Here is a 9,552-nt window from a genome sequence, read left to right on the forward strand (position 1 = left end):
TCCCAGACAGAGCCCAGGGCACCCTTCCATGAGGCCCCTAGGCAAATGCCTAAATTTTTTTATGGGTGGGCCAGCCCTGAGTAGACATTGGCAGCTGCTGTCTCTCTTCTTCCTGGCTGCTCCTGCCTGTTTTCACCTTTCCAAAGTGGGGACTGGGCCCAGAGGGAGAGGGCAGGCAAGGGATCAGTGGCAGTCAGAAAGAGGAGAGAGAAACAATGGCCACCACCAATCTGCCCTTTTCCTCCAGGCCAAATCCTCCTCCTGGGGTGGTACTGGGTGCTGTTCCTTGCTGATATATCAATTCTATCTTGGACCATCTGAACCTTCCACTCCCCACAGCTGTTATATGTGAAAGAAGGGATAAGGATGCATTAAGTAAATAAATAATTCCAGAGCGGTAGCGCTGTTAGTCTGTTGCAGACCAGGACTAGGCAACCACTGGCACATATGTTGAACAGTGGTATGCCCAGGGGTCATTTCGTAGAAAAAGAGCTGCAGGAGCTCATTAGCATAACTTATTACCATAACTTATTTGCATATGCCACACCCCCTGACATCACCAGAAGTGTGTCAGAAGGCAACACCCACCACTCAGGCTCCACTGGACTGTTTTGGATTGCTAGCTATTGGGGGGGAGGGGGGACGTGCAGATCTGTCCTCATAGAGGAAGAGTTTGTACCTAAATAAAACGTGGGTCTTAAAGGTGCCACTGGACTGTTTTGGATTGCTAGCTATGGGGGGGGGACATGCAGATCTGCCCTCACAGAGGAGGGAGAGCTTGTACCTGAAGGCAGGCCGGGGAGTCTCTGCAACTTACCTGGCTGCTTCTTGCTCCTCGTAGCCCAACTGAGGGCTGCTGGGAGCAGGGGGTGGGGCTTGTTGCATGTGCCTGCCCCCTGGGCTTCTTACTGCTGGAGCTCCGCCCCTGTGCACTCCTGCATGAAAGGACCCCTGGGTATGCCCAACCACTGTACGTGGCATAAGGGACTGAGATGATTCTCTGACCAATGCCACAGGGGCTTGGCTTGTTACAAATGTGCTGAGCCCCAAATACTAACCCCCCTTCTGTTTGCTGACTCTCCAGCATCTCCATATGTAGGGTTTTGGGGGCAGTTACTTACTTCACTGCTATAGTCTAACATTTATTCCAGCATATGCTTTTTTGAGCCAGAGCTTGCTTCCTTTGATGTAGTGATTGGACTAAGATCTGGGAGACCCAGGTTTGAATCCCCACTCTGCTATGGAAACTTGGTGGGTAGCCTTAGGTCAGTCACTTTCTCTCTCTCACTTTCCTCACAAGGTTGTTGTGAGGATAAAGACAGAAGGAGAGGGGAATGACATTACAAATTGTTTTAAGGGAGAGGGAGGGGAGAATCACATCATAAATTGCTTTAGGTCCCCATAATGAGAAAACTGGGGTATAAATAATCTAAATAGATGAATCTGCCTAATGGATGTACACTTCAATGCATCTGATGAAGTAAGCTCTGATTCACAAACTGTCATATCGGAATAAAACTCCTGATTTATTTTGCTGTGACAGATTAACAGGGCTTCCCATCTAGAACTCTGCTAGCTACATGTGCTAGTTTATCGCAGCAAAAATGAAATGAAAGTCCAGTAGTGCCTTGAAAGATAACGATATTCTCGCCTCTGAGGAAGTGAGCTCTGATTCAGGAATGCTTATGCTGGAATAAATTTTGTTAATCTTTGAGATATTTTCAGTGGGATAGCTGTGTTAGTCTATTGTAGTAAAACAAAACAAAAGTTTGTACTTTAAAGACTAACAACATTTATTCCGGTATGAACTTCTGTGAGATCTCACTCCTCTCACTTCAAACTAAATTTTGTTTAAATAAAAATTTATATACACAGTAGTAAAGATTCTTGTAACTTTAATCTTTAATACACCTCTGTAATTCCAAAATTCCTTAGATGATCTAGGCAGTCTTACAATTAGTGTGGCTTGTATGGTAATTACTAATACTTACCTTGTTTCAATTTGGAATGGTAACATGTACAATACTTATTGTTCATAATGTGAAAATGTTAAAAATGAAGTTGTTTTTCCTTTGTAATGTTTAATGTTCAAAATCTTTGAATTCAATAAAAAATTGTGGGGAAAAAAGATCTCACTTCCTCAGATACACAAAAAGAAAAATCATTTGCTCATTGTTAACACAGAAATTACAGAAGAGGGGAAGGAGGGAGGAGTTAAGCAAAGGAAAGGAGGGATTTGTCCAGGAATGTCCTGGAATTTGAGGGGGGCCTCGCTGAGATTCCTGAGGGATAATGAATAGGCATTGCATATTGGTGAGGCCTCCAGAGACCTTTCTGTAGTGATGTTCTGTTGTTGGCCCTACAAAGTAATTGGCTAGCCACTTTGTGATACATGAAATTGAACTAGATTGACCATTGGGTCTGATCCACCAGGGCTCTACTTATATTCTTACGCACAGGGAGGGATTCTTGTAACAGAATTGATGCATAGTGGGAGTGAGACTGAACTGTCCAGAAGGGCACTTTCATATGGGAGTGGGAGATGGATACTGCATTGCTGCATCATCCTATATTCTGCACAACTCACACTATGCTGGCCTGAGCAGCTAGCTGTTCACATTATCATTTCATTTTGTATTCTATCCTATCCCTATGGCATGTTAATTGCATATGTTCACTATGTTGCTGCCATTGTCATTCAGTTTTGTACTCCTGTATCCTATTGCATTGTTCATTCAAAGTGGTGACCTTGAGCCAGTCACAGTTCTCTTGGAACTCTCTCAGTCCCACCTATCTCACAAGGTGCCTGTTGTGAGGAGAGGAAGGGAAATTGATTGTAAGCTGCTTTGAGACTCCTCAGGATTGAGAAAAGCGGGGTAAAAAACCAACTCTTCTTCTTCTATATCAGTGGTTCTCAACCTTCCTAATGCCTCGACCCTTTATTACAATTCCTCATGTTGTAGTGACCCCCAACCATAAAATTATTTTCGTTGCAACTTCATAACTGTAATTTTGCTACTGTTATGAATCGTAATGTAAATATCTGATATGCAGGATGTGATCCCCCGCCGCGATTTGGCAAGACTTGGGAGCCCTATCCTAAGACCATCTAAAATTTGTGTTTTCCGATGGTCTTAGGCGACCGCTGTGAAAGGGTTGTTTGACCCCCAAAGGGGTCGCGACCCACAGGTTGAGAACCGCTGTTCTATATGATCACCTTGTTGATGGCATCGTCATTCAGTCTTGTACTGCTAGTCCTATTGTTCCCTGACCTGGACAGCACAGGATAGACCAGTCTCATAACTTCTCAGAAACTAAGCAGGATTGGCCCTGGGCAGTATTTGGATAGAAGACCACCAAGGAATACCAGGGATACTACCTAGAGGCAGTCAACGACAAACTACCTCTGAATGTCTCTTGCCTTGAGTACCCTGCAGGATTGCCACAAGTCAGCTCCAACTTGAAGGAGAAATAAACCCTGACTAGGGTTGCCAGGATTGGGGTGGGGGTGGGGTTTAAGGGTTACCAGATCCAGGTTGGGAAAGTCGTGGAGATTTGGGGATGGGGCCTCAGCGGGCTATAATGCCACAGAGTCCACCCTCCAAAGCATCCATTTTCTCCAGGGGAACTGATGTCTGTCGTCTGGAGATGAGCTGTAATTCCAGGGGATCACCAGGTCCCACCCGGAGGCTGGCACCCCCGACCTCCTACACTATACGTTGCTTTTCTCTTCCTCTCTGCTCTGTAACCCGCCTCGCGTCTCCACGAGAAAGGCGGCCTATCAATAAGCGAAATAAATGAATATCCCCCAGCAGCTCCCGTCTTCGTGCCGAATCTTCCGAGCGCCGCCCGCCGAGCTCGAGCCCCGCCTCCTTGCGACGGGTCCGTCCGGCCTGGCGATGGAGCTGTGGAGCCTCCAGTCTCGCCCAACGCCGAGCCCCGCCTCTTCCCCGGGCTCGAGCGCCAGGCGAAGGCAGACAGGCAGGTAGCACACGCCGGCCATGGCTCTCTTTCACTCCAGTCGCCTCGTGTCGCCTTGCTTGGCGTCCCTCTCGGCCCGAGCCAGGTAAGGGCAGCGCGGGACACGCTTCGCCTCAGCCGCGTCCTGAGGCGAGTGGTTGAACTCGGAACTTGGGGGGGAAGCGCGTCTCGGATCCTGCGTTATAGGTGACACAGAAGCGAGTGATATTGGGCCGACTATGGCGAGATGGTGAGCGGGGAAAGGGACGCTTCGTTACCTGCGAATCAGTGCAAGTGACTAATGTAAGGAAAACCTCACGCTCTGGCCGTCAGATATTTTTAAGAAAATCGGCGGGGTGGGGGGAGAGAGGCAGAACAGCGAAGCGAAATCCGTTTCTGAAGCTGCGGCTTTTTGTCCCTCAGCAGAGCCCGTAATTCAAGTTGAAACTGCGGCCGGCTGTACACCCTTACCTAATTGAGCTTGGCGTGATGGGGGGGGGGAGGATGGTGGCTGGGGAGCATTTCGTCGATTGGCTGTCTCGCGGGCGGGACCTTGTAGGCGTTGTTGGATTGGCTTGGGGGTCGCGATAGCGGCAAGGGATTGGCCACCGTCTGTTAGCACTGGCGTGCCCTTGGAGGGGGTTTAGAGGGCGTCTGGCCTGAGAATAGCGTGGTCGTTCTTCGCGCCTTAAGGGCTACAAACTCCGTGATTTTGTATCTACAGTTCCGGTTCCCGGTCGTAGGACTGCTTGCACCACATAAGGGTCGGCAGAGGGATTGGTGTGAAAAATGTCACAAAACCAAGCCCTCAGGGTCGAGCACATGGCCCGCCTTCTCCCCCCCTTTTAAAAAATGTCAACTCTTTTATTGTAGAAGGTGTGCAAATGCAATGCAAAGTTTAAACAGCCATTTCGCCTAACATACAGTAAACCATGACAATCTACCAGGCCTGCATGCTTTTCTGCCCCTGTATTAACTGATTTTGTTTCGCCACATTGAAATTACAATGGCAGTGCAGAACTTATTCTTGTTCCCTCTGGGGGTTTAAAGGAAGTACAACTTAAAGAAAAGTGGAGCTCACAGAGCAGTATGTGACTAGTTGCTCTTTGTTAGGTTGCTGTGGGTAACTGCTTGTTACCAGGGTTGAAACAGCCAAATGTATTCTCTGCTGGAAGATTCTATGCAGTTCTGAAAGGAGGGGGAAGGTTTCTAATCCACTCCCATCTTGCTGCCTGCATACTGCAAAATTCACTTGAACAGCAGTTTGAATGAAGCTCATCTTTCAATTTTTGATTAAGGGGTGGAACTAACCTGGGTCTTTCAATTTTTGATTAAGGGGTGGAACTAACCTGGGTCTGTCCCCTTAAGTTCTCCAGTGGTGAAAAGGTAATCAAGCATTGCAGTACCTGCTTGTAAAGGCAAACATGGCAAAATATGTATATGAAGTATATAATCTGATTGGAATGACTGACTTTATAAGTGATAATACATAGTCCAGAAGCTTCTAGTAACATCATGAAATAGGGATCCAGTGTTTTTAATAAACCTAATAATAAGAGGAGCACAACTTGGCTCTGTGTTGGCATCTGAATACTGTTTAATGATTATCCATCACTATCAGCAGATAGATACTTTGTACCACTAAAATGATTGGGAAAGTTGTCCACTGCAAAAATCCTCTTCAGTGTCACTTGCTGTTGCCAAACTGTGAAATGCGTGAGTGGTATCTTGCTCCTTGGATGAAACTGCTCCAAAGAACAACGAATGAAACTCAGTGTAATCAGGGTGAGTGGGCACAACTTCCTCCATAGCTGTAGCATCCTCTGCAGTAGTTCTGGCCAGCTTTGGGATTGTAACACCTGTGCTGGAAATCAGGATGTCCCACTTGCTTCTTTGTAATGCAGGACTCCTTTTCTGGCCTTGTGAAAGATGTGGAGAAAGCTGAGAGGATTCCTTAAACATAAGAACATAAGAGACGCCAATGTTGGATCAGGCCAAAGGCCCATCCAGTCCAACACTCTGTCACACAGTGGCCAAAAATACCAGGTGCCATCAGGAGGTCCACCAGTGGGACCAGGACATTAGAAGCCCTCCCACTGTTGACCCCCCCCAAGCACCAAGAATACAGAGCATCACTAGCCCCAGAGTCCCTATCTATACCTTGTGGCTAATAGCCACTGATGGACCTCTGCTCCATATGCTTATCTAATTCCCTTTTGAAGCTGTCCATGCTTGTAGCTGCCACCACTTCCTGTGGCAGTGAATTCCATGTGTTAATCACTCTTTGGGTGAAGAAGTACTTCCTTTTGTCCGTTCTAACCTGACCGCTCAGCAATTTCATTGAGTGCCCACGAGTTCTTGTATTGTGAGAAAGGGAGAAAAGTACCTCTTTCTCTACCTGCTCTATCCCATGCATAATCTTATAAACCTCAATCATGTCACCCCTCAGTCATAGTTTCTCCAAGCTAAAGAGCCCTAAGCGCTTTAACCTTTCCTCATAGGGAAAGTGTTCCAACCCTTTTATCATTTGAGTTGCCCTTTTCTGCACTTTTTCCAAAGCTATAATATCCTTTTTAAGGTGTGGTGACCAGAACTGCACACAGTATTCCAAATGAGGTCGCACCATTGATTTATATAGGGGCATTATGATACTGGCTGATCTGTTTTCAATACCCTTCCTAATAATCCCCAGCATAGCATTGGCCTTCTTTATTGCAGTCACACACTGTCTCGACATTTTCAGTGAGTTATCTACTACAACTCCAAGATCTCTCTCTTGATCAGTCTCTGCCAGTTCAGACCCCATCAATGTGTATTTATATTTAGGATTTTTGGCTCCAATGTGCATCACCTTGCACTTGGCCACATTGAACCCCATTTGCCATGTTGACGCCCACTCGCCCATCCTTGACAGATCCCCTTGGAGTGCCTCACAATCCTCACTGGTTTTCACCACCCTGAACAACTTCGTATCATCCGCAAATTTAGCCACTTCACTGCTTACTCCCATCTCCAAATCATTAATGAACAAGTTAAAAAGCAGTGGACCAAGTACTGATCCCTGCGGTACCCCACTGCTTACCACCCTCCACTGAGAAAATTGCCCACCTACACTCACTCTCTGTTTTCTATGAACTAGCCAGTTTTTGATCCATAAAAGAACTTGTCCTTCTATCCCATGATTTTTGAGCTTACTTAGGAGCCTTTGATGAGGAACTTTATCAAAAGCTTTCTGGAAGTCAAGGTAAATAATATCTATTGGATCCCCCTTGTCCACATGTTTGTTCACCCCCTCAAAGAACATTAACAGGTTAGTGAGACAAGATCTTCCCTTACAGAAACCGTGCTGAGTCTGCCTCAATAGGTTTTGTTCATCTATGTGCCTACTAATTCTTTCCTTAATAATGGTTTCCACCAATTTACCCGGTATCGACGTCAGACTGACTGGCCTGTAATTTCCCGGATCTCCTCTGGAACCCTTTTTAAAGATGGGAGTGACATTAGCTACCTTCCAGTCCTCAGGAATGGAGGCAGATTTTAAGGAAAGATTACATATTTTTGTCAGGAAATCCACAAGTTCACATTTAAGTTCTTTCAGAACTCTCGGATGTATGCCATCTGGGCCTGGTGATTTATCAGTTTTTAAGTTGTCTATCAGTTTTAGGACCTCCTCTCTCGTCCCCTCAATCTGACTCAGGTCTTTCAACACCCCTGAAATCAGTGGTTCTGGAGTGGGCAAGCATCTTCTCATCTTCTTCAGTGAAGACAGAGGCCAAAAATGCATTTAGCTTCTCAGCCATTTCCCTATCATCCTTCAGTACTCCTTTTACCCCTTGGTCATCCAAGGGCCCCACTGCCTCCCTGACTGGTTTCCTTCTTCTAATGTATTTGAAGAAATTTTTATTGTTGGTTTCCTTGTTTTCAATATCTGCTAAGGTAGCTAAAACAAAACTGGCTTGGACAATCATGTCCTCAATGCTGGAAGCAACAGGCTTTTCAGAAACATCAAGGTGTACAGTGAGTGAAGTGCTGAGGATGTCTACTCCAACTTGAAAATATTCAAATTCTTCTAGCTCAAGATATCTCAGTACATATTGCCTTTGTGAAATCCATTTCATCCTCAATGTAAGTCTTGAAACAAGCTTTCAGTGGTGTTACTTCATCTTGATAAGTTGGAAAATGAATCAATATGTCAGACAACTGCCTTGAATGTACCTTTAGTACATTGGGGCACAGATGTTTGGCAAACACAGCCTGCAAAGGTTCGCATTCTTGAAAAGATAAGTTATGAGTTTTCACAATAGCGTGTTCGCAGAAAAGTTGAAAAACAACATGGCAGTCTTTGAAGTTTGTGTAAATGTTGCATTTATCTACATTCTTTTCTAGAGTATTTGAGCACTAAAAACAGTTAGGACTGCCTTGATTGTTAATTTACACCTGAGTTGTATACTGTTTTCATTTAGACACTGTTCAGTTGAGTTTCTCCAGGAATAGTGTTGAAAGAACATAGATGAAAAGAAGACACAGGCATATGCTGATCGAGAAGAGTTTACTGACCAAAGAAATCGCTCGCATGAGAGGCCACACTTCATGATGAGCTGAGGGCGAGATGCTGCGTTGGGCGGCCCTGCAGAGAAGGGAACGGGTGGAAAGGCGCCTTCACCCAGCAAAGCACAAGACAGAGCCTCATGGCCCTCCTTCTGCGGGGGTTTCTGCTTGTTAAGTTCATTCTTCCAACTATCAAGCCTCCCTGAACACTTGAATTACGATTTAAGGCAGCTGTGCCTGCTTTGATGCAACACTCTACCTCCTTGTAGTGACTACCTATGCATCTGGTCATTAGATGACACTTGCTACAGAGGTTTCAGAATAAACCACCAAGGAGCAAGGGTGGAGAAGTGTATTGTGCAGCAATTGTTCCCCACTTCTTCACCCTCACAAGGGCATTTCTTCTTCTGGTAGCTACAGGGTGCTTCAGCCACACAGAAAGAAAGCCAGATGCAGTGGTTTAAGTCATAATGGCTTTTGCCTAGAAAGGGAGAAAAGCAGCTAGCCAAGACTGATCCTTTTCTGGTGGGACTTGTATGCCTTTCAAAATTGTCAATGAGAAGCTGCACTTCCAAAGGATGAGATGCAATTTTAGGAAATACTTCACCCGTTACATTTGTCTCTTTTAAGCTTAAATGGATAGAGGATCCAAAATTCTTGTTGGTATAAATAAAACCAAAAACAAATTAGATAGGACAAGAAGGAGGACCCGCGATACTTGCGGGGGGGGGGGAGCTCCATGCGGAGGAGGAGGAGGAAGCAGCCACAGGTAAGCCTCCCCCCTTTCCCCCAGCACCAATGGTGAGGCCCATGTGGCTCCCGCCGGAACCACCAAGCCTTCCCCCCACCCCCTGGCACCAATGGCGAGACCCGCACGGCTTCCAGCTGTTGGGCCTGCCACGTTTCCCCCCCCCACAGCAGCAAGGTCTGAGCGGCCGGCCAGCCCGCCCACCAAGCCTTCTCCCCCCAAGCCTCCAGCAGCAATGGCAGTGAGCCCTGTGCGGCTCCCAGCTGCCGGGCTCCCCCCCCCGCCAGCAACAACAT

General features: G+C 46.4%; 1 protein-coding gene across 1 annotated transcript in view; it reads left to right on the top strand.

Moving 5' to 3' along the window:
* Nucleotides 1-3,932: 3,932 nt before the first annotated feature.
* The window catches only part of GOT2 (glutamic-oxaloacetic transaminase 2), a 30,002-nt gene continuing 24,382 nt past the window's right edge, over nucleotides 3,933-9,552 (top strand). The window contains exon 1 of the mRNA XM_015429135.1: nucleotides 3,933-4,066. Coding sequence (XP_015284621.1) covers nucleotides 4,002-4,066 — 65 coding nt within the window. The 5' untranslated portion in view covers nucleotides 3,933-4,001. The remainder of the gene's footprint in view (nucleotides 4,067-9,552) is intronic.

Source organism: Gekko japonicus, unplaced genomic scaffold, assembly GCF_001447785.1.
Source record: "Gekko japonicus isolate JY-2015 unplaced genomic scaffold, Gekko_japonicus_V1.1 scaffold2256, whole genome shotgun sequence".
Lineage (NCBI taxonomy): Eukaryota > Metazoa > Chordata > Lepidosauria > Squamata > Gekkonidae > Gekko > Gekko japonicus.